This window comes from Phalacrocorax carbo, chromosome 2, assembly GCF_963921805.1.
Source record: "Phalacrocorax carbo chromosome 2, bPhaCar2.1, whole genome shotgun sequence".
Taxonomy (NCBI): Eukaryota; Metazoa; Chordata; class Aves; order Suliformes; family Phalacrocoracidae; genus Phalacrocorax; species Phalacrocorax carbo.
The window spans coordinates 93,471,356-93,496,785 of record NC_087514.1 but is presented as its reverse complement, the minus strand read 5'-3'; the positions used below and the strand labels follow the sequence as shown (position 1 = coordinate 93,496,785).

The 25,430-nt window shown below is 42.8% G+C and overlaps 1 protein-coding gene across 2 annotated transcripts in view; it reads left to right on the top strand.

Annotated features, from left to right (window-relative positions):
- SLC22A23 (solute carrier family 22 member 23) overlaps positions 1-25,430 on the top strand; it is a 118,870-nt gene that overhangs the window by 16,748 nt on the left and 76,692 nt on the right. For both annotated transcript variants that reach the window (XM_064443518.1, XM_064443517.1), the window contains exons 2-3: positions 1,526-1,629; positions 6,975-7,129. In XM_064443518.1, the coding sequence (XP_064299588.1) occupies positions 1,526-1,629; positions 6,975-7,129 (259 nt within the window). The remainder of the gene's footprint in view (positions 1-1,525; positions 1,630-6,974; positions 7,130-25,430) is intronic.

Sequence of the window (25,430 nt, the reverse complement as noted above, 5' to 3'; positions counted from 1 at the left end):
TACATTCAGCTAAAACAGTAAAGCTGGAGTAAAGCTGGCACATTTCTTTTGGCCACAAAAGTGCTATACTTCTTGGTGAGATGGTATATTTTAGGGAGGATGTCTCCTGTGGTGTAGAACCAGAGGGCTGAGTCAGATCTAGCCTTCTTTGTGGAAGGGCTGTATGTCGTGGAAATGCTTGAAAGTACAGTGCACCTAACTGAACCCTTCTGAGGGACACTTTCTTTTGAAGTTGCATCTGACTTTTCAAAATACATTGCATAATTTCACTTTGTAGTTTTGGCCATGAAACTTCAGTGACTGGTGTCAGGGAGGGATGCTACTATTACATTACACACGAACAGCCATTTATTCTGCAAAGTTTCAGTTCTGGAGCATCTGGCTCTCCAAAGTTAGCTAAACTTATGTTCAATGAAATGTGCATGGCTCCCATTACCATCAATATTTGAACACTCCAGAAACCATGAACAAACATAACTTCCTACTTTTTTTCAAGGGTGTAATAGTACTATCCACACTTTACACATAAGAAAGATTGAGTTGCATGTTTGAGGGCAATGAGGATTTTGGGCTAAAGCCAGGAATGCAGCCTGACTCTCCTGAGGCTCAGGCTAATGCCTCAGAGGAAAATGTCTTGGAGTTTAGGGAAGCCTTCCTAGAAACCTTGCTGTTCTCATTTTTCTCATGCAAATAAGGCAGCACTCTAGTGACATCGTGCCTGAAATGTTCCACTTTCTCTTCCTCTGGACAGAAAGGGTAACTTCATTATCAAGGATAGCTTTAGTGTGGAGGTTCAGCCCCTGCCTGATGTCTGAGCTATGAAATGGTGCTGTAGGAACTGCTGTCCCAAGGAGTCATGTGGCTCTGCTGGGCTCTCTGGCTGCCCTGTCTGGCTACATGCCAGAGCCTGGGTTTTCAGACCTGGGCTGCTGAGCCATGCTGTTAGTCAGTCTTCATCCCCTTCTACCACCTGGGGAACTGGGATGCTTTTCTGAAAGCAAAAGTGTCGTGATGCTCTGTCCATGGGAGCCTGGAGCAAATGGCCATCAGGGGTCTGTGGCAAAGCAGCTGCTTTTCCCCCATGTTTCCAAGCAGCCCTGAGGAGGTCAGGAGAAGAACTTGCTCTTAAGTTGATGGGCTTGCTGTCAGTGGGCTTCACAGGGCCCTGGCAATAGATGTCTGGGGCTGCTACAGTGAGATGCTCAGCTGCATTAGTACCTCCAATATCAGAGATACACTCCTTAGTTCATACTCACGTGGCCTGGGGAGGGGGAGAACCAGGCGTTGGATATTGTCGTTTTTGTAATTAAGGGCCCGATAAAACTTGCTGAAGTAAACGAGTCTTTAATTTGCTTCTTGGGGTCTGGGTTTTGACTTGAAGGGGAAGGCTTTCCTCTGCCATTTCCATGTACTTGAGTTAGGACTGACATTTGGAAGAAGCTCTACACCATTAGTATGTTTAAACACATCTGAGAGTAACTCATGTATTTCAGTTTATCTGTCTTTTTTTTTTTTTTTCTTCCAGTGGGATCTTGTCTGTGATTCTGCCTGGAAAGTCCACATTGCTAAATTCTCCCTACTGGTAGGATTAATCTTCGGCCACTTAATAACAGGATGTATAGCTGACTGGTAAGTTAAAAACCTTTTCATGCAATGTAACTATAAATAAACAACAGTATTAAATATCGCTTAGATTTTTCTTCTACTTTATATTTATGAAGAACCTTTGCGTAATGATTTTCTCATGTTCTGAAAGAAGCATGATGAATTAACAGTTTAAAACTATGTCTTAATTGCTTGAACTAAGTAATTTATTTCAAGGAAAATAATATGAAAATAACCTATTTCATAGTTGACTTATTTTCTGCTGACACAATTTATTACAGCTAGTACAGAATTAAGTATTTTCTAATGACACAAGTAAAGCCTTTAGTTTAGGGTTTTCTTTTTTTTCAGCCAAGAGATATGGCCAACAGAAATTGGAAGGGGCATTGATTTGACTGAATACAAGACTAGTGTAATGTTAACCTTGTGCTTACACAGTATTTTTCAGGGGGTAGAAGGCTGGGTTTTTTTGCAAACCTTTCCATTGTTCTATTTTTAAAGTTCTTATTAAGCAAACATTTTGATGTAGTGTTAAGGAATCGCTGACTTAAGTGTTGTTAATATTGGGGTATTAAATTTAAAAGCATAGAGTGCAATTCCTTAAATTGCAGTAGTGAAAACATTATTGGATACCCCAGTTATTCTGAGAGTTGAGCTTTTATTTAAAGAAATGGTCTTGTAGTGCAAAAGAGGGAAAAAAAATTAAAGGCATGACTCAAGTGATTTCAATGGAAACTGGCAACTGTGCTGGAAGCTACTGAAATGACTGGGACAGCATCACAGAGCTATTGTTTCAGATGCTGCAAATGTTGGTGCTTTAAATGGCCCCAAGTTAACTCTTTTGCCATTCATTAAAACACGAAAAGAAGAAGAAGAGTTGCCTATTAGGGAGATCTTACAAAGCCTCGGCAGCTCACTAGTCAGTTGGGAGAGAAAAGGCCCCCTGCAGCTGTGCAGTAATTTGGCTTCAGCATTTGCAGCAAAATTGCATCTTAATTCTTGAATAGTCACTAAAAGTTTTTAGACAAGTGAGGAATCATGACTTTTCAGTGAAGGAGGGAACATGCATGATGAAATACGGTTGAATTTGATTAAAATACCAAAGTAAAACAGGCTTTAACAACACATAGAAAGTATAGTGGGGAAATGAATGAGGGATCTTGCTTAGCTTGCCTAAAAAGGAATCAGTGTGGAGAAAGCAGACTTATTCCCAAGTTAGGAAAATGCTGCTATAATTGACAAATAAGTCACAAATAAGTGAACAACTTGTTGCCTAAGGCCCTGGCTTTGAGAGAGAATTTGCAGTAAGCAGATTTAATAGCTCTCTGCCACCAAAAGGAGCATCCTGGTCTTCTATCCATTTCTGTCCCCAGTGTGTATTTTGTGCTGCCATGTGTGCTTGTTGGACCCCCCTGCAAGCTGCTTAGCTGAGCTAATGCAGTGTAAAATTACCCTGAGATAAAAATGAGATGTTTTTCTCTCCCTCCTTTTTTGTTGTTGTTGTTGTTTTGGGTTTTTTTTTTTTTGTCTCTTGAGTTTAGGAGACCTTAAGGAAAATCTCTCTTCCAGCTGTGGTGGAAAGGAATAAAAGGGTAACTTGGTCGCTGGAGGGAACAGTGACCCCTTTGCCATTTTGTGGATGACCAGAAGGGACATGGTTTGCTGCCACCAAAGATGGTCCTCATGCTTCCTTTTCAGTACCCATCCTTGCCATCTCACGTAACTGATCCCGCAGGGGCCCTGTGCTGGATAGACTTTTTGTTATTTAGCAGTAGCATTTGGGGCTGGTAAAAAAAGACCTAAGAGGGATTTACTTTGCTATTTAATCACAATTTGAGTTTCTACTAAGGCAAGGGTTGTGTGGAGAGACAGATAGAAAAGGGATTGTACCTGTAAAAAGAGAAAAAGAGGAAAAATTTTATGTTGGTCCCTAGCAAGAGAAGGGGAGATTAAACAGAGTAATGTATAAAAGTGTTACAAACTTTCAAAATCTGTTTTCATTTCACTTATACCACTCACCTATTTAGGCAATTGGAAGATGCTTTGGGGTTTGGGGCTTTGCTTTTCCTTTTTGAAAGAAGGCTTTTTAAAGTGTGGCAAAGGCGTAGAGTGTATTAAGGTAATTTGCTAAGCAAACGGTGTGGTCTGTGTTCAACGTACAGTAGGTGTGTATTCTTGGATAGCTCTGTGTGGAAAATCTATGGCAAGAAGGTCTGTAAATATGTTCGGCTGTGTGAAGATTGACTGCGCCCAATGCCTGAATAAGTTACTTGTTCAACAGGCAGAGCGCCTGCTGGCATTTTTGCCTGCTCTGGACAGAGGCTGTCAAGGTCTCTGTGGAAGGCTTCCTTCTGGAGCAGCTGGCCTTGGTGTTCATGTAGCATCAAGACAGTAGGTCTCTGCCTCTCATTGCCCAGTATTGCCCCTGCTTTGTACCTGCTCTGGTGCTTTTTGAAGCCTTTGTGCCAGTTCAAGTCCCAAAACCTGCAAAGAACAGCATGGGAAGAGCAATTTGATCAGCTGCAAGAGCAAAGCTTAGTCTTTTCAGATTGGCAAGGTACCTGCGTAGGAGGATGGGAAGACAGGTCTCGTCCTCAAACCCGTTTGCTTTCCCCCTGTGGTGCAACTCTGACTATGTTAGAAGTATCTTTTTGATGCATCTGCGTATCGCACTGTGGATTGCAGATTCTTCAAAAGCCTGGGGGTGCTTGTACGCCTGGTTATGTACCTGTGCAGGCAGCATTTAGTATTTGATCTGGATAATAGTATGCAGTGTAGGCTGAGACTTTTGTGGCACGGAAATCTCTCTGTAATAGTTTGGATGGCAGCAGATAGCATCCCAGGGCTGCTTTACCAGGGAGATTGTGTATGGATTAATTTCTCACAAGCATTTCCATGTATTGCTAGTCAGATAGATCTGCCTACATGTAAAAGGCTTTTCTGATACTCTAAGACACCATCCTGTCAAAATACTGCTGGATCACCAAATGTATGGCTGATAGCTGCCCTCAAGTTTTGATTTTTGAGGAATGTACTGCGTGCCCTGCTGAGGAAGGAGAATAGTTTTGTGTCTGGGAGGAGGTGCTGATGCCTCTTACTAGAGGGCTTATCTGGCCTCAGCTTTCACAGGCCCAGGAGGGTCTTGGATTTCCTGATTCTTCATTAGCAGCAACCATTCATTTGCATAACTTGTATAATGTTAGAAGAAATTCTGTGTCCTAATGATGGGTAACCTCCAGTAAAGAGTGGGAGGAGGGGGTGAAGGGAACTGATATATGCTAAGCATGAGGTTGGTCTTAGTCAACATCAGGGAATGGCAGGTCAGGCTTGTGATGAGAATTAAGTTCCTAATGCTGAGTGTTTGCATAATGCCTTTCATCTACAAAACATTTCCACAAATACTAATTAGTATGAATTACAGCGTGGCAATTACGAAAATAGGGCTACGAAAATCTGCACAGGTCGCTGATAACAAAGTTCATAGGGATTTTTTTTTTTCTGTATTAAAGGTTTCTTATGAGATACTTCCCCTCCATGCCCAAGTGCTCTGTGTTCCATAAATATAAAATCTGAAGCATACACAGCAGTAACTGTTCCCAGTGCATTGCATATCAGTATGGCAGTGATACTGTGTTCCCACCCTGAGGTCAACAGCAGCTCATCTTCTGGTGGGCTGGGTTTGTACGTTGACTACGAGCAGTCTGCTTTGACCTTGCTGTCTTCAGTTTGCACATTAGTACTTTCCATTTTAAAAAATTGAATGGTTAATGCCAACTGGTTAAATCTTTGAGGTGCCCCACAGGTGATGCTGCAGCTGAAAAAATATAAACCTGTCCTCAAGCAAGGAGCCACGACATTGCCTTCTTAGGTGTGACTTTGAAAAAGCGCGAATGGTGACACACATACTGGTGCACTCTTCTAGTTCCCAAAAATGTCAAAAATTATAACCATGTCTCCTTTTCAACCCTTCACCTCATATTTTGTTCATCTTGTTCTGTTTTAAGTAAAGCAAAATCCAAAGCTTTAATTGTGAATGCATACATAGAATATATTTTATAGCTGCTGGTAACAATCTGCTGAAATAATTGAATAGGAGTGCTTCAGTTATGTGGAACTGGACGAAGTTGTGAGATTTAAATGCTCTTTATTGTGCTGACATTCAACCTGATGGCTGGCTTGCAGCTGACAGACTACTTTGAATGGGTCTGTGAAAGCTGCCTACGAAAAGCAAGTTCATCTATTCTATGTGGAAATGGCATATGGAGCTGACTAAAAGGGATCCTCGGTTCCACTGGAAAACTTGTGGGAGTTGACAAGTTGAAAAATTTTGGAAATCTCCACATAAAGATCTAATTTTTGCTTAAAAATAGCTATGTGCTTTCGTGCTTTGTATCATTCTCCTTGCACTGGAGTGGGGGGGAAGACAAGTTTTACTCATATGCTTAGTGTTTATGAGATGTAAAAATCTCATATTCCTTTGACATAGAAGAGCCAAACTCTGCAGCAAGCGCCCCCATGTTCAATGGCAGGATAGCTTTTCCTCCTCATCAGCGCTGCACCAACACATGCAAATACAGGTTACAGCTGCAAAGCCTGCCTGCAAAGGAGGACTGCAAATCCTCATGCCCCTGTTGCCAGTAATCATTTTTTGTAGCAGTTTCTTCCTCACCCTCCAGTCAGGCTGGTTTTGTGGGTCTCTGCAACCACCGTGGGGATACAAGGTGGAGGAACTTGAAGCTAACAGTTTTCCTGTGAGCATTACTATCTGCTCTCTAAGACTCAGTGAAGCAACATGAGCCCTGTTTTGGACTCGGTCTGTGTTTGTTAGGCCTGCCTTCAATGAGGCCAAGAATAGTAGTTTTTTGAGCCAGCTCCTCTTGCAGGTGATGCTAAAAAGCACATCTGTTGGAAAGAGGAGACCTCTGCAGTAAGCTCTGTGACTGTAGACTATAGAGTAATAATAATATACCATGTATATATTGTATAATACCATACACTCTCCCTTGCTACTACAGAAAGCTCTGAGAGGTTGCTTTTAATCTCCAAGGGACTTGTTTATGGCCTTACAGGAGTTCCTAGATGTTTCCTTGCTTATCTTTGGTGTTTTGAAAATGATGGTTAAATCAAGTGGTAATACAATGTGCTGCCTCTGCTTAATTCCATCTGAAATGAGCTTGTCAGTGCAAAGCTGGCTGAGGAATCTGGGGTTTAGTAAGCAGAAAAAAAAAAGAATGGAGCAAGCATTTAAAACGGGTGGCAATATTTGGAATGGATTGCACGATTTGTTCACCCCTTTGCCAGTTGTAATGATCTAGTGTTATGTCCATCCTGGCTTTTAACACTCTTTCTCCATGCTTCCTTATTTTTAGGGTTGGTCGACGGCCTGTACTGCTCTTCTCTGTCATATTCATTTTGATATTTGGACTGACTGTGGCACTCTCAGTGAACGTGACCATGTTCAGCACACTCAGGTTTTTTGAGGGGTTTTGCCTGGCTGGAATAGTCCTCTCCCTGTACGCACTGAGTGAGTATGCCTTCATCACCCATACAAATGTGACTTTATTGAGTACATGGTTTGCTGTTCTCTGGCTTTCAGCTTTTATCCAAACAGATGACGCTAGAATTGTATGGACAGATAAAGCTTTAGCCTGAGTTTTGGTAAGGAGGTAGGGGTTTTGCAGCTGCCTTTTTAGGCTGCTACAGAGCAGTCTGTGAAGCTGTTTGAAAGCTTGTTTCAAGAGACTTATACAGTGTTTTGGTTTGCTTGTTATTTAAACCTAGAAGTCATCTGTGTCAGAGCCATAATGTGTAATGGGAGTGGACTTCACCCCACAGTACTGAGCTCAGTAGGAGAGTCCCCACTTTCACTGTCTCTAGCAGTACGTAATCTGGCACTTTTTCAGAAATTCCTCTGTTACTTGCAGCAAGAGATCCCATGTCCCTGCCTCAGGATTGTAAAGTACAGCAAAAAATACATGAGAATAAGAGCTTAAAGTCCTTTAAAAAAAAAAAAAAAAACAAAACAAAAAAAAAAACAAAAAAAAAAAAACCACTGAGAGAAACTTGAGGGAAAGCTTGTAAGAAATGCCTATGTGCTCTGGGTAAACTTGTAGCCAGAACATTTGAAAACACCTTTCAGAAGTCTTGCCTTTGGAGAGTACATGCGTGATGCCACCAGCCTAATCTGTGTCCCCTGGATATTCTCCGGAGAGCTCTGACTATTTCTGCTTCCTTGGTGTTTTTGTAATTAACAGGTAGTACCACACCAACCTAGGAAAACACAAACTTTCCCCCTCTTTATTATGGTTCTGGAAAGCATTATCTAAATATTTCCTAGAAGCTGCTGTACAGATCTTCATACATTTTTATTTACTTTCTATTGTAGATGGTATCAAACCCATTTAGCTTTAGCACAGTATCCTTACTCTGCATGGAGTGTTTCACAGAATTAAGTTCCACAGTTTTTGGTTTGGTTTTGGTCTGCACCAAGGGGAAAGCAGCCTGACTAGAGTATACAAGGGTTTGTTCTGTATTGCGCATCTTTATTACAGCTGATACTTTTTTTTCCTTCTCTTGCCTTTGGTCATATAACGTCTAGTAAGAATTTTTCACCAAAAACCAAAACTAACACTGAAGACATTACACTTCTATTGGGAAGCGTTTTAACCTGTGTGGTTCCTGTGGGAGGGAGTTTCAGCCATTACCAGTATAACATTCAGCTGGAAAATAGGTTTGTTGGGATTTTTCACAGCGCAGTGCAGCATGTCAGTTTTTATTGGTTGGTGTGTTGTTTGGTTTGGGTGTGTTTTTTTCACAAAGTCATTGCAACTGAAGATTGTCGTGGGGAAGTGCAATCTAAGTAAAAGTTTCATTATGGGCCTTTTGAGATCAGAGCAAGGGAGTATATGTGTCACCTTAGATCAGACAATAGCTTGCCAGCCAAGGTTTTCATTCAGCAAATGGGAGATCCTGGTTAGTTCATGCTCTGCTTGATCCAGAGCAAGGGTTTGAGTCTGATTTTCCTTCCTTCTCCCTGCAATAATTCAGGTGTTTGCTGTAACCACTGGTGTATGGATAGACAATGCATGAATAGAGCTAGTAGGTGTTAGGAGTGTTCGGTGTGAAATTAGCTGCAACCTGAATATCAGTGTACTTCTATGGAAATGAGAGAATGTGAAAGATGCAGCCCCTGCACTTCTGGTAAACCTTTTGGCTGGGGAGGTGAGGGGAGAGGGATTTTCTGTATTAAATGTTTTCATTTAAACAAACAAAAAGGTTGTCATCTTGATGTAGAGTAGTGGGAGATGATTAATCCCTAAAGTCTTAAGAAAACGGGAGTAACAGATTTTGTTTGGTTTTGGTGGTGGTTGTTTTTATTTTCATACTCATAATCTGTTAAGCTTCCTCTCAATTTAGATTTACTATCTTTCCCTTTCTGCTGGAGTCTGTAGCATGCCATTGCACACTCTTATGGAGTCATCTTCAGTTTCATAGCCCCTCTTCCCTTGCTCTTAATGGCCTTGATTTCTTCCCCTGGAGGTTTGTTGCCCCCGAATTCCTGGCTGGCTGCCCTGAGCAGAACAATAGAAAGTGGAAAGTTTGATCTGCTAGACACAGTCATTAGCCAAAGTTTTCAAAGCTACTGTGCAGAAGCAAACTGTATAGGCTTGCATAGCCTACAAAGGTAATTAGCCTGCTACAGGGACCCTTTTACACTGTGTTGAGCTTGCTAGTTGTGCCTGGATTTATGGCCTGCCTAAGGAAAATTGTAAATAACAGTCCTGGATGCTCTGGGAGTGGGAAGAGCACTGAAGTGCTGTCTTTAAAATACAGAGCTGCCAAGGTTGAGTTACCCTCACCATTCAAACCACACTCTTATTAATAGCCTACTGCCGTTTTCCTACCTGTCTGCCCAGAGTGAGCCTGGGGGTGAGCCTTGCCTTCTGTGGAGGGACAGCACTGAGCACTTGCCGCCTGTGTTCCTCTGCGGGCTTTCCGCAGTGTTGTAGCAAGCTAGCTTTTTGCGGCTCCAAGTACAGTCTCTTGCCTGGAGCTGCTTGGGACTTGTCTAAAGAAACCACTTTTGGACGTTGATTTATTAAACTGAAAAGTTTTCTTGCAGCTGCTGCAGTGTTGTTGGAAAAGGTGTTTTAGGTGAAATATTTCTGGTGAACCTGCAGGAAGGGACATGCTTTGTGCAGGTGATGGTGCTTGCTGTGAAGGAGGGAAGCAGAGGAGAAATGAACCTGGGGCTTTCTCCTCCCAGCTGTTGTGGGTCACTGCAACATCTAGGAGAATGAAAGGCAGTTAATCCTTGTTCACTGAACAAACACATGCAGCTTTGAAGGGCTTTTGTTTCATGCTGATGTGGGCAGCAAGAGCTTCTAACACCTTCCAGAAGTGGTTTCCTGCCCAGTACCAACCTTCAGTGGGTTCCTGTGCTCCTGAGCAGCTGGCACACATCTTGTGTGGTGAGGCACCAACAAGGTCCCCAGGAAGGTCTCCCCAGGAGAGTGAGGTGGCTCCCAATATGCCACGCTTGGCAGTCATCTGATGCACAGAGCTGGAGCTGCCTGCTGTGATATGTTGGTTAGGTCCAACACTGTTTGCTGATCAGATTTCTGCAGAAATGGGCAGCGCCTTGTTGGAGGAGGGTGCTGGGACTGGATGTGAAATCTGGAGAGAGAAATGGTGGAGGGGTGGTCAGCAGCACTCTGGCTGCAGTGGTTAGAAGGGGATATATGAAATGTAGGAAAGAGTGTAGATTTGGGGGACTGGAGGAGGACAGGTTGTTTAAGAGAAAGCAGGGGGAAAGCTATTTTTGTTCCAGTATTTGTTGCTGCCTGCACAGCCAGGGAGGAAGGACGGGCATCCTGCACCTGTTGGCTCAGCATGGTTGGATGCCCAGCCGAAAAAGAGGAGGTTTGAGTTTACCCATTTGGGTGGAAAGCCCTAAGCTGGTCCTACAAGGAGTTTCCCTTGGACAGGCCGAGAGGGAGGGGAAGAGGTGTGGGAGTCCTGACCAGGGACACATGTGCCTGAGTAATGCCTCAGCTGGTGTCTGTGGACTCATAGCAGGCGAGGTGTGCCACTCTTACTGGTTGCAACTCATGTGGGACAAAGTACACTCGACAAATGTGGAAGTTGTGAAAGAAAGCAGATCTGATTATCTCAAGGGTGGGGAGGGTGTTGCTTCTGGGTCACTTTAGTCTCACTGGGGCATTGCCTTGGCCTCGATCACAAGGCAGCCTTTTCCTGTGTGCTTGTGCAGAAGGCCAGGATGCTGCGGCTGACTCAGCACGCGTCCCTTCCTTAGGGCTCGCTTTCATGAGCTGGTGTGAGCTGATGCCAGAACTGTCACGGCTGAGGGCAGGAGTTCCCCCTCCACATTCTCCACCTCTCCTCTCACATGTTGCTGCCCAAGCCACACTGGCACCAGTGTCTGCCTGAGCCCTGTGCAAGGAAGCTGTCCACCATCCCTCTGGAGAAGCCCAAGTGTGCTGCTGTTGGTGCAATGTGCTCTCTGAACTTGTCTCCCCTTTCTTTGGGAGGTCTTCTGCTGGGCATCATGTCCTTTGTGCTGCCTGAGCTTGGGGGATAGAACAGAAGTGGGGCCCTGTGCTGGGTAGGGCTGGTCAAATGAATGAAGGGAAGCAAGGGTTCCCTTCCGGCTGATCACTTTCTATGCCATATCTGTCTCCTCCCAAATGTCCCTGCTTTTGTCACTTCTGGAGTTAAAGCTAGGATGATGTTATTAATTAAACAATTGAAGGGGGAGAAGAGGAGGGGAAAGTTGTATTTTTTTCTGGTAAATGCTCCTGGCAGGTTTAATGAGCCTCCTGTTAAAGTGCTGTGTGCCTTCGCTACCTGAGCTCAGACAGCACAAGCCATGGCATGGATTTGCACACAGTTGCAGGCTGTTCAGCAGTTTCATGGGTGACTGAGCTACAGATTATGCTGCGAAACTAGAAAGTCTAGACTTGAATGAACCAGCAAAATAGACTCTGGAAATAGCTTTGCTGAAAGGGAGACAGCATCTTCTCAGGTTGGATCGAAGAAGCAGGAATGCCTCTCCAATGCATAGTAGCTGGATGAGCAGGCACGTTGTTTCCCTTTCACTAAAAAGGTAGAAACGCTGTTGAAAATCATAGGTTGCGTTTCAAAAGCCTGGAGAAGCTTGACAAAGGCTTACAGGCTGGTTAAGATGTCCAGCTGTGATGTATCTTTCTCATTTATAGCTAGGTTGGTCTAACCTGTTACTCCTGTAAATTACACAGGCGCTGATCTGAGAGGCTAAATGTGGCTTCTTAAGATTTTTTTTAACATGTATCCTGGAAAGCTAGAACAGTGTGCTAGAAAGCTTGCTCCAGGCTGAAGAATAAGCAAGTGCCAAAACAGAGCATGGAAGCCTCTGGGTGTTGGGCCGTAGTGATGTCAGATTTGTAAAATAATCTTGCTTCACAGAACCACAGAATGGTAGGAGTTGGAAGGGGACCGCTGGAGATCATCTCGTCCAACCCATGCTCCGTTCAGGAGTCAATATAAAGGATAAGATTATTCTTCACACCCCCAACCACCTTTCCCTCCCTCCCAAAAGTGTATAGGGTCTGAGATCCTGGAGCATCCCAAGTTTATAACTCCCACCTTTCTTGGAGTTTGATCTAAACAATATAGTTGCATGATTTTATCCTCCATTTTCCTCTCCTGACTTTTCAGTAGCAAGCGTGGCCTTGGCTAGGCAAGGCAGGTGAAGCACTGGAAAACCGTAGGCTCTGAAGCTATTCTGGGTAATCTGCACCAGCTCAATAAATAACTCTGCAAAGCATTCCCAAATCAGAGGATGTGGAAAACATCTGACTCCTTTCTAGTGCATTGACATGTGCGTTAGCTCTGCAGTAACATGCAGTTCTCTCCACTGACAGGTCTGTGATAAGATCAAGGTTGTTAAGCCACCTACCTTCTGTTTATGTAACCAGCCTTTCCTTGCTCTGAGTCACTTGACGCAGATCTAGTAGGAGTAGTCGTAGAGGGATCCACTGAACGAAAATCTTTCTTGGTCACCCTAAAGTGACCATTACTTGTTAAATGATACAGAAGAGCTTTGCTGAAAGAGCAGCCACAGGCTGTTGTAACATTGAGATGGGTTGTGAGTTTCTGGAAACAGCACTGCTGCGTTTTGTTTTTTTTTTTAAACATTTCTTGAACGAAGCTATTAAAAAGTATGCAGTAGGAGCACTCCAGCTACTCAAAAAAAGGACTGTGCATGCCTTTTATCAAATGCCTGGGGGCTCAATTTATGCGAGAGTGGAAAAGGTTATTGGAATTACAGTACTCTCCTTATAAGTATAAATCTTCCTTGCTCTACATTGCCTTGTTCAGTACAATCAAATTATGACTCTGTGTATAATCTGTTAGCCTCTTTCTCCTCAGTACTTCCTCTGAATTTCCTTCCCTTTTCTGATGGTCAGAGTGGATATGGACTCTTCTAGGGACAGAGTGTCTGCCATTAGGGCATGGGCTGTCATCCTTATTTTAACCCCTACAAACTGTATTCTGGAGCAGAGGTGCCCTTGACACGTTGCTAATATATTGTCCCAAATCCTGGAAAAACTGTACCATTTGAGGCAGCCCTTTTGAAATTAATTTATACAAAGTCTTGAAGTATGCCAAAGGGGAATAAAAGGAGGATCTTTCTAAAGCTTCCTGGGAGGTTAGAAGATGTTCAGTTAATGCAAAAATTGCAGCAGGATCTAATTTTAATAAGTTTTTCCATTTCCGTTACCGAAAGACTTATGTGCTGTCAATGCGACAGAAAAGCCCAAGGAATTAATTTTATTTGAGGTACTTTTTGTATGACTGGTCAATTGGGAATGCAATTAAGATGCAACACTGCAGTTGTTATACTTGTGATGGTGATGAGATTAGAGTACAGTTGCAATTTCTCTGGTTCAAACACAGCTTGCATTTACGATTTAAAGTATCTGTCTTTTAATTGTTCCAAACCAGCTCCAGCACTTTGGGTGACCTCAGTATGTGAAATCTTACTTTCTCTCATGCAAATACTTGTAACTGCTCAGGACTGTAATTACACTTTTTTAATTTATCTTTTTTGTCTGAGCATAGGTCTGCTCATCCCTGTGGTGTAGCGAGGAGCTTGCTGCGCTGAAAAGAAACGGGTGTGGCTACTCTCTTCCCCTCCCAAATTCCACTGCATTGTCTCAGCTGCTTATACAACCATGGCTTCAAAGTGTAAGGGGGAGTTTAAGATGGATGTATAGTTAGATACAGAAAGTTGCCTTTCACTTGCAGCTCTTTGACTGGGCTAAAGTGGTGTTAAAGCCTTTCTGTAAGTGTAAATTTAGGTGTTTGTTTCACCACCCCCGCCTTTTTTTTGTTGTTGTAAGACGGCTGCTAAACAGCTCTGCCTTGCTATGTACATACAAGCTAATGTCCAGCATCGTGGAGGGTTGCTGGTACCAAAAGCTTCACATAACGTGTGTGCATGCATCCATGCAAGCCCTGTCCAAAGCGACTGATGCTGCCATTCGGACGTGGGTGGTCTGTATCTTGCAGAGCCCTTTGGCTGCCGCGCACCAGCGCAGCGCCCCTGCTAGCCTCCCTCCTGAGAGCGGGTCTCAGTAGCACTGCCGGGGAGTCCTCCCGTCAGGAGGAGCGCGCTCCGCCATGGCAGCTGGGTCTGCTCCTTCTCACCAGGACATCAAAGCACAGAGCCTCCCTACTAGGCTCTGCCCAGTGCCTGAGCTCCAGCTACTCTGTGTACTTCGGCTGGGGAATGGTTATGTACTTGCTGTTAGGAGAGCAACGCTGTGTCACTGGTGTATGTCTGATGTTGTTGCGGGTTTACGGTTAATCCCGTACTTCCGTGATCTGAGAGTTATGTTGTAGGTGTGTTATTTTTCCTCTGAGAAACGCAAGTGGTTTGGAAACAGGGATGTGAAAGCTCTGCCAGTTGTGACTTTTTGCTTGTTTGTTTTTTCCTAGCAGGAAACTGAATTTGTTGCAGAGAGCATCAGAGAGAAGTTGTACATATAAAGCCTATTCTGCTAAGTCTGTTGGTTTACTGAGTTTTAGCTATCCTGTTCCTCAGCTGTGTCCTTCTTACACTTGGCAGAACTTGAAAACTGGATGGGCTAGCGTTGGAAACGTGATAGGCAGCAACGAGCTCCGGAGGTGCCCTTAAGGTAATCAGCCTGCAGGGTTGAGGTTTTTCCCCAGCTGCTTCTTTCAGTGAGGCACAGGCATCCACATATTTCTCTTGTGTGCATGTGTTAACTCTCTGCCACGAAAGGAAGTGCTTATAGGTTCATAAATCACCTATGAATGAATGGTACTTCGCTTCCCTTTCCTGCCTGTCCCTACAGGCTAACTTGTCAGGAAAACGTAAGCCAAATTATTGTGGTAACAGGATGAGCATAAAGGAAAAACCACGTGTATGAGGGATGTGGATTTAGAAGTTATCTGTAGTGACTTGAATATTTAATTCCAACAGCAAATGTCAGCATACAAATTCACATAAATATTTATGTGAATTTTCAAGAGGAACCATAATTTAACAAGGCTAGCCAAATTTCCATCCCCAGTCAGGCAGACATGACTCCTATTTTCTCGCTTACAAATAACATAACCTCGTGGGGTTCTTACTAGTTCAAGTTAATTAAATTTCACTCAAAGCATGAAATTTGCAGGCGGCGCTTGTTGCCTTGTTGCAGTTTCTGCAAATGCATATTATTTAGTCAGATACAATGAAAAGTTCGCTTTTGTTTTAATTCTTTAATTCATTGTCAGTCTGCAGAATTCTGCTGTACCAGCGCTCATATAACTTTTTTTTTTAAAGAAAACTGCTTGATCTTGCATTGTGAATTAATTTGCTTAAGTCATATGCTGCAATTACTGGTGGACCTAAAAGTATGAGCTATGTTTTGGTCTTTTGAGAACATCTGGTCCCTTCTTAAATGAATTGTATGTACACTTGCGTAGTTTTTTAGAGATAAGTTGAGACATAAGTGCTTGTAAGTATCTTGAAGATTTGTTTGCTCACATTCTCTGAATTCTGGTTATGGTATGAATTCTGAGAGAAGAACTCAGTTTACTGAAGTCTAATGAATGACATGCAAATCTTTGCAAGCACTATTCCAGTTTTGTATATACGAGCTGTATGTCTGCTTTAGTCCCCATACATTCAGTGAGGAATCTTTCAACTATAGATAATCTTGAATTTAGGCTTGGTAACAAAACAGATAAAGATCTTAAAGAAAAAGGGTGTTTGAAGAAGGCTCTGTGGCCTGGAAAAGTAGCTGTCCCTTGATGAACAGTAGCAGTGCTGAACTGTGGGAGAGAGCATGGTCCTGTATTTGCATCAGAAGTTCTGGATCCATGTTTGTGTGCCTCTGTGGGTGATTTCTGCAACTCCTAGATGCCCCAGTATCTCTCTAATTGGCTTGTGTTTGGAGGAATTCAGGCCAAACTAACCATTCTTGTGTCTTCCCCTTCCAGCTTTCTGTCCTATTCCCGTGGCAGAGATCACCCTCTTGTAGAGAAAACTATTAGCTCATACACTGATGCCTCAGACCTCTCCCAAACAGCCAGGCATTTAAGTGCAAATATATCTCCATCAGTGGCTTACCTCACATATTCAATATATTACATTAAGGACATGCATTTCATTCTGCTGCTCTTTATTCTCTGAGGAGAATAATCTCTGGCAGAAGCAGCAGCAGAGCGCAATGTTTGCACATGCCCTGGCCAGCTGGGGGTGTGAGGAAGTGTCCTGGTGTGGTGGAAGAGGGCAAGCTCTGCTGGAGTGCAGTGTGCTGTAATTAATAATTCCATTAAAATTGCAGACTAGAAGACCCGTGTACCTTGGTACTAAGGCACAGGTAAGTTACTTTATGTACCATCTGTTATCCAAGCGCTTGAGACATTCTCTGGAGAAATGATGAGGGCGTTTTCTCCATGAAGTGTTTAGTTCAATAGGTATTTAAGCATATGGACCAGGGATCATTGTCTAAAATAAATAAATTAACGAATCCCCAGAGTTTTCTGGACAGCAGTTTCACATCAAGCAGAAAGAACAAAGTGCCCCTCTGTCAACTCCTCTTTAAGGGTCTTCTCGAGTTCCAGTGCTGCTTCCACCCTGATTTCAGTCCTGTACTGGTAGGCAGTGTAGCTGACTCCTGGGTATAGAGCTGTTCTCCCTTGGAGGACTCGCTTTACAGCTTTATAAGATAAGTCAGAAGAAAAGTAACAAAAAAACATACAGGAAGCAGAATCAATAACGTGGTGAGACAAAAAGCAATATAAGGGAAGAAATATTTTTCTTATTATAGCAAACAAAAATGGATTGAAGGCAAGGAGGAAAAACAAGAGCAACTTAAAAAGATTGTATAACAGTAGAAGTAGCTTATGTGGTGAAACAGCAACTGGCGTTCCTAATAAAATCTCATTTTGGTTTCATTTATAGCTTTAACTTTGAAAAGGGGGTTTTGTCTAGAACTTGCCTGACTTGTTTTTCAAGGCACAAAACCAAATCTGTATTTCTAGGAAGCCTGAAGAAAATTAATTAAAGAGCTTTTCAATTATAGATCCATGAAAAATGGCTGTGCTTTGAAAGTTAAATAAATCAATAAAGCTGCCAGTGTTAGTCATCTATTGAAAAAAAGAAAAGGCTTCTCTGGTTATCTGTACAAGTAGAGAAACGCAGTTACTACACTCCAATGCTTTGGAATTTGGGCAGGAGAAGCTTTGATTATAAGAACCTTGACTTTACCCATATGAATCTTTTCAGATGTTGTATGAGTTGAGTTGTGAATCAGCCTGAAGTGTTGTCCCATCCTTACTTAGTGTTTTTTTTTCCTAGTGTCTGTGCGAAATCTGGAAGAAAATATGTAAAGTTCAGTCTGCATCTTGTAAAGTTTAAAACTGACAGATTTGACTTTTTCAGGAGGCAAACTTCACCCTTCTTGACTACGTGTTTCATTGCAATAAAATAACTATTCATGCAGCTGCCTTTCCTTCCTTCCTGACTTTTCCTTAATGTTTTAATGTTCTTTGGCTGAGGGTAGGTGCTTCACAGGGGCCTGAGATCAGTAGTGTGTGGCATAGCAGAGAACAAGAATAGCCAATGCATGACTCAAAACCAGAAAATAAATAGAATATATAATATTTACAACAGCTGCCTCTTCTCTCTTGCTGCTGGTAAAGGAGAACGTGGCAGAGATTTTTCTAAAAGAAGAAATCTGCTCCTATCCAATGAAGAATAATAGCAGCAATTAAAGATTTTGTATCCTAGTTATTTAGGACACAAAACAAAACCATGGCCAGACAAAGCGGGCAGTATGTCACGCTAGCTTGTGTGAATCTGAGTAGCGCTGCCATCTTGGTCCTGTACTTTGCTGGGATCCTGGTTGGAAGTTCTAAGTGCCTGCTGGGATTTGCATTGGAGATACTAGTGCTTTTTCCTGCTAGGACAGCTTTGCGTATGTATAACTTATGTTCTAATGAGGAGACATTTATTTACCTGTAGCCTCTGTCCCTCCTTCAGGCCACCGATGCATGTCCTGCTTGCCCAGTGCCACTTGGCTGCAAGCCAACAGCTGTAGCATGGCTCTGCTCGCAGCAGTGCAGTGCAGGTGAAATATCTCACAGAAGTGGACTTCTTGGAGAAATAACCCGCCCATCCATGTGGGAGAGGGCCCTCTATTTATGTGTATACACAAAAAAGATCCTTTCTGCCCTGATTGCGGGGAATAGTCAAAAATCTCAAAATGACAGTGCAGGAAGTTTGGCCCTGCTCTCTGAGGGAAGATCTGACAGCGGCTTGGGGACAGCTGAAGCTGACCTGGCTCTGCCTGCTCTGAGTTTGCCCCTTCTTCCGTGGCTGTTGCTTCTACTTTACGGCTGGCCTTACAGTGAAGTGATTCAAGGGTGTAAACCAGCAGAAAGCTATTCATTTTGTTGTTCGGTTTGGTTTTAAGTCAGTTTTCCTGGATCTCCTCCCTACCCCCAGAAGCCCACCGCAGGATCAGATGAGTGTGGGCAGATGGAGGGGAGCAGGAACGGGTGACTGGGGAGTCAAGGAGAGGGGAGGGACTGCAAGAGCCGTGATACAAATTTGATTTGCCTTGGTGCCCTGCTGTAGATGCAGTGTAGGAGCCCTTGTGGTTGCACATAGTGCAGATTAATCAATTCTTGTGAGCTTGTTGCAGCAGCCTTAGGTGAGGAAGTTCTCCTGGTGAAAACAGGTTAGGCTGTTACGAGTCACTGTGATGCTTGCCTGTATTCAATGTAGGTAATTCGTGAACATAGGATGTAAAACTTTCTTACAGGCTCTTTTAAAGATTAGACAATGTTTAATTGCATTTTGGCAGAGACAGCAGGTCTAATATGATTAGGAACGTATGTCTTGGACAGGTTGATGTTTCCTCCCAGGATAGCTGTCTTTGAAGTAGTAGCAGATGGAAGACCTTCCACTTCTAGGCACTCACTAACTTGTTTTGGAGAAGAGTGGATAAACTGGCAGCAGAGAAAATTATTCTTAAAAGTAATTTATGAGCCTCTGTATGGCTTTAACTTCATTTATTCAGCTCTTGGAGTATGGAAACTAGCTTTGGATTTATTTAGAACTTCGAAACCCAGTTGGAGAACCAAATATGATCAGGTCTTGGTTATGAGACTTCTACTTTTTTGGCTGGCTTTTCTTAGCAACATCCAAATTAGCGAATAAATAGAAGCCTCCAGTCTGCCGATGACAACAAATAATCTGTGATTCAGAGTAAAACATCTTGATCATGGACTTGGCAGTCCTAAATCTTCAGGAGCAGAAATGCAGACTATCAATCTGATACTACAGTACTGAGAAGACCCAGTTTCTTTGAAAAGGTCGTTTTGTTGCTGCCCCTTCAGTTCTACTTCAGTAGATTTTATCCTTTAAAGAGACTAGATTTTATTTTTGGTTTTAGGGGTAGAAAAAAAAAAGTTAGGGCTTGAACTGAGGGGCAGAGATGATGATGATGTCATCTAGGATAAGGATGCTGAAAGATACTCTGCACTGAATTGTCTGACCAGCTTGTATGACCTTGATCTTCTACTCAGAGCATTTGCAAAGTCTTTGGCATTGTCATAGTGTTCTTTTTTTTCCTGCTTGTTTAATTAATTTTTGATTGCCACTTAGGTGGCTGCCACAGCATGTCCATCTCTATTTTAAAATATTTTACTGTGTGAAATAAGGAAAATACAAAGGGAAGTTTCTTGTCTTATGTCAAGGCTTCAGCTGTATCTCCTGTTGGTTTTGTTATAAATCGCAGTACTGAAAAGAGCAAGTATCACTTTCTCAACACTGGCAGGGAACAGTGCTTATTCTTTGGAAAAGATATCTGTAAGAAATGTATGCTACCGTACTTGTTATATTAAGGGAATTCACTAAGATTTGTAAGGTTTCTAGGAAAACAAATTTGTCCTGGTCATTCTGAATTGGGAATATTGTACTGCAAAATATTATGTAACATTCTAATTTCAAATAATAAAATTTTAGTGACTTAAATTTAAGATGTTAAAGGTAACAAGGTTAAATGCCAAATCAAACAATCTCTAAGGTGTTTTCATACTACATTACAAGTATACTTCTACAATATGTAACTGGTATGTAATAGCGCTGTTGTGATGTTAGCCATGAGGCAATTTCAAGACAGATATAATTTCACTTAAGCTAAGTGTAAAATTATTATACATTTGAAAAACCTGAACATACACACTGTCAAAACTTTCATTGACCGTTTGTTCTGCAAACTGGTGTATCTTCAGGAATAATCTGTTTTCCTCTTGACTGAGTTGTACATGACAGGAACGGGATGTGGCTGGCGAAGCCGTCCCGTGTGGTCTGTAGCTGGAGAGGTTGGCAGCGGTGCATTCTCCCCTGAAACCCTCTTGTCCTGCCCTGGCGCAGGTGTATGTTGAGGGGCACTGTCAGTGCAGTGCAGGTCTGGAGGCCAGCATTGTGGCTGCCTGTGTGTCCAATACCTGGGCCTCAGAGTACCTGTGTTTTCCTGGCAGTCTTTCAGGAAACATTCTGCTGCATGGGAACTGTGCTGCAGCTGTGATCCCAGTAAGATACTGATATTCAGTAATTACTGGATATAGTGTTACCGTTGCTGTGGCCACCATGTAGGAGAACTGTGTTTGCACTCTTTAACTGAACATTAACCCCTGAGGGTGAACCCTGGGGGAATTGCCCAACAGCTCCTGCTTCTGGGAGGAGCGGCCCTGCTCACCTGCATCTGCGTGCGTTCTGCTGGCTTTGACATTTGTCTCATCCTCTTCAGCCACTTAATCCAGCCAACAAACAAACAAAAATTCACTTTTCTTTGCTAGGCTGATTTTCTGCTCTTCTCCTGAAATACCTAATTAGGGAGCAAACAGATGTAAATGTCTGGGGAGCTGAGAATGCAGGAAGGTGGACTTTGCTGATGGGGTGGCAAACTGCATTCTGACCAGCGCTGTCTCATGAAACTAAATCTGAAAACAGCAGAGGTATGGCCCCGCATTACAGCCCTTGAACACCACAGCCAGTTGCAGAAGTTTCTGCCACATGTTGCCACCTCCTGAATTCTGCTACTTTTTCTGATTTAGCTGGTTTTATAATGGCACTCAGAACCAACTATGCAAGGTGATGGGGCTTAAACAAAAAAAATTCAAAAGTACCTCTTGAAATATTACTCCACCTCACCACTGCCAGTTGCTTTGCTCTGTTTGTTAACAGATCCACCTTAGGGTTGTTGTGTGACTGCATCAGCAGTGGAATTGCTGCAGATGAGGGAACCATAACCTGTAGCATGCTCTTTTCTCTCACACCTTATCATTTGTGTGCATTCAGGATGAACTGTACGTAGATGAGTTTCTCATGTACTGCAGAGTACACCTCAGATGAAGTAGAATCAAAAGGGAAGAAATCGGAGCATAATATTGTGGGGAAAATGGAATTCTTAAAGTATGAAGTTTTCTAATGGCAGCATGCAACCTTGTCTGACACGGCTACAGTCTTTAGACCCCAGCAAAGGAAGTTAAAAAAATGATGAGTGACAAATGGTGTGCACGTGAGTTCCAGCTGAGGTGGCCACCCTCCCTTGGAAAGGTCAGGGAGGGGAAGAAACTCTTTTTCACTCCACTGTTTTTAGTGGAATGTCATGGTCTTTTTTTCATTTGGAATTCTGAAATACTAGCAGCAGACCTAGCAAAAGATGGGTGTATGGGTGAATGGTGGCTCATGGTTAAAAGGCATATGGGGACATGTGACTTAGGGGAGGGGAAGATTAACTAAGTATATATACACACACATATTTCTTCTTTGGAAACTATATTGTGTTGAGATAGAAACTTTCTACAGGAAATGCTTGATTTTTCTTGTATCTCCCTGCACTGGGGAAACTGTAAATATTTCATTCTGAGACAAATTTAATTTCTGCATTCTCTGGAGATAATGTGGTGCTTTTGAATGCTATGTGTTTTATTTCTCATGCCTGGATTCCTGGATTCCATATTTTCACTACAGTTTCTTTTCTTGCTAAACTAGTCTGTTATATCATGCGACCTTTAGGCAACAAGGACAGACTTAAGTGAAAGCAGCGGTCAAAATATTAAAATTTCGTGGGATAGAAACTCCCCATCCCACACACAAAACACACATAATCTACTGTTGGCATAGTCTCCCATGCAATACTTTAATTTCTTTTCCTCTGTATCAAGTTCTTAATGGCCTGAGACTGGCTTACAGAAAATGCTGACTGAACATGATTTGGAATGGCCTCAAATATTTGGTGATATTTGTGTGCTGCATGGTTATGCAATGGGAGAGGCAGTTGTTCCCAAAATCTGCAGACATTAGTATCATAGTGTTTACTGATGCAGTTACTTGGTGCAAATATTCTTTCCTGCATTGATTTTTAACTGGGATAACTGAGGATGGCAGTCTAAATCCTTCGGATGGGAAGTAAGAAGACCTTTTCTTTGGAAGCTCCTAGAAAGCCTGTGAGCTATGGAGTTAAAGGCAAGAGCTGCCAGGCCAGGCCACTCCTGCTGTCATGGATGCTGCTGGAATCCTCCATTGCAGAGGGGAACAAATTTCCAAGTGCTGGGTTGTGGTTTTTGCTTCATTTCTTTTGAATCCTTTTTGTGGGGCTTGGAACCATTTCATCTTTCTGTGTACCTTATTCCAAAGATAGCGTGTGGAAGAAGCACAGTGAAAGATAGGCAGCTACAATTTGCAAACTTAGTTATCTGTGTGATGATAAAAATAGTATTGGATCAGGTGCTAGACTTACAAGGAGATAACAAAGGCTTTTTAATTCTGCTGTGCTTGAGTGCTTGACTCTTTTTGCAATGTTGATACATTGCATGTGACATAAGAGGAGACTTCATTTTTGTGTATGTGCATCATCTCTTAAGCTATCTTAAGGGACAAATTTCTTACTGTGGCATCAGGTAGTTTCTCTGTGGACTTGAAGCCTTTGACTGAAATGTCAGAGGACTGTAGGATGAGCATTAATGCATTGGTAGGCTGTCCACTGTCACTTTCATTGCCTGGCTTCTGGTGGGACTAAGCACCCTCACACTGCTCGTGGTGCTGAGGCAAGGGATGGGGAGGGAGCAAGCCCTGCCTCTGGGAAGGCTGGCCTTCAAAATAACTGTGGAAAACAGGCTGACACCCCAAAATCATGTGTAAAGCCATTGTGAGAGAACGTACCACCGCCTCTGTAAGGGGCGATGCTCTGTGCAGTGCCTGGCTGGCAGCTGGTAGACGGACCTGTTCACATGCACCTGTATGATACAGGAGTGTTTCTCTGTGTGACAGATGCAAACTATTGAAACATGGCTGGAAAGCACTGGGAGGGTGTGGGCAGGTTGTGGAGGTGGTGTTTTGACCACTGGTGCAGGCTGTGGTCTGTGTTGTGCTTTCCTAAAGTAGCACAAATTTTTGTCCTCTGGTTTGTTACGTTAGCAAGGGATTGTACAAATTGTTTGTGTGCGCAGACTTTGTGTCATAAAACTGTATTAAAAAAAACCCAACAGCAAAAGCAACATAGAAAATTCTGAGTTGTTTGTTAATGCAGTTATTTAATTCCCAATTTGGAATGTAAAATTGGATTACTTCTTAACTTAGGAAGATTCTTGTGTTCAAAGGAGAAGAGGTAAAAAAGGGTTAAATCCAAAATGGTGCTATTGCCTTTAGGTCTCTCAGTATGGAAAGATTATGGGATGCAGTGTGGTCAGCAAATGGCTTTTGATTCAATACGGATGCCCTTCACCTGAGCAAAGGCATATAACGCTCTGTGTGTGTCTGCCTTACTATTGACCCTGATTTCCTGGCAGTGCCACTTAATGGCTTTTGTTTGGAGACAGGCCTGGGCTGAATTCCCCAGCCATGCTAGTGTGATCTGCCCTGAAATGTCCTCCACCCCAGGAGTCCCCACTTCTCCCCGGAGCACCGAGGGTGCCGGTGGCAGCAGCTGGCGTTAGCATTGCTCACTGTGTTTGGGTTCTCGGTTGACACAGCTCCGTAATGAAACACCTGATGAGTCAGTGTTACCTAAGCTCACTTGGGTGTATGGCTGCTGCCTCCTTGAAGACCAGGGTGAAGTTCTGTCTGTGTCTTGAGGAGGCTGTAAACCACAGAGATAGCGTTTGCATGCGGCTACGGCTGCTTTCTTCATGTAATTTTGTAATTCAGTACCTGTAGGGAGAGCAAATTGGAAGTGAAACAGGCACAACCAGAAGGAAATGTATGTGGCCCTCACGCCCCCAGGCAGCACTTTTACATAAGAGGGACACTTTGGAGATGCATATTGAAATTGATTTTCATCTTTCTGCAACATTAAACAATCAGCTGGTTTTCAACAGCAGTTCACAGATGAATCTGAGTCAAATCAGGCAGATTAACTGGAGGACAGCCAGATTGGCAACGGTTTGTCATCTCCTGTTTAATACTCACAGCGTAGAGTGATACACACATCAGAGACTTAAAACTTCCCGCCTTAAGAGACAATGCAGTAAATTAATCTGTTGAGAAATTGCTGATATTCCAGCCTCCCTAGCAACTTTTTCATTAACCAAGTTAAATACTGCTAGCTGGAGTTGCTCAACTCAGTGACGCACAGCCAATGCTGGAAGACTATTTTGCCTTTTTTTTTTTGCATTTTGGATCTAAAATAGGTTCTTTGGAGCTCATCTGGGTTGAATGCACTGAGGTGAAACTTAATTCCTGTCAGTTAATAATAGCGATTCCTCATTCAAACACAGAATATGCTCTGCTCTTACTCCCAAAAGTAGGTGATCTTTGTGTGTATATATCGGCAACAGACTTTTTTTCCCCAAAGTTACAATGCCTGAGGGCGCGTATGCCCATCCCTATTCTGAATATCTGAATTTGGGATATTGTAGTGACTAGCCTGACTTCTGAGAGGCAAGGGTGTTAAGGAGTGTCTCTTCAACCTCCAGCAAGTCTTATCTCTAACTTCCCAGTATTTGTCATCCTGATTATTTTAAAAGGAAAATAGATGTATTTAAAAGCTTTTATTCATCGTCATGATCCCTCCTTTGGTTTGTTGGTGGGTGAAGCAAATGTGCTCTAGTCTTTTGGGGGCTGAGAGGGAAAAGGTGGAAGGAGGGACAAAGCTGCTACTACTGTGTACAGTATTTCTTTTTACTTATATTTTCTTATTCACTTTGTTCTGACAAAAGGAAGTTAATGCAAATGGTAAAGTTTAAATGGCTGTGTTGCTACCTGCAGGGAGGGGGAAGTCAGTCTACAAATTAAA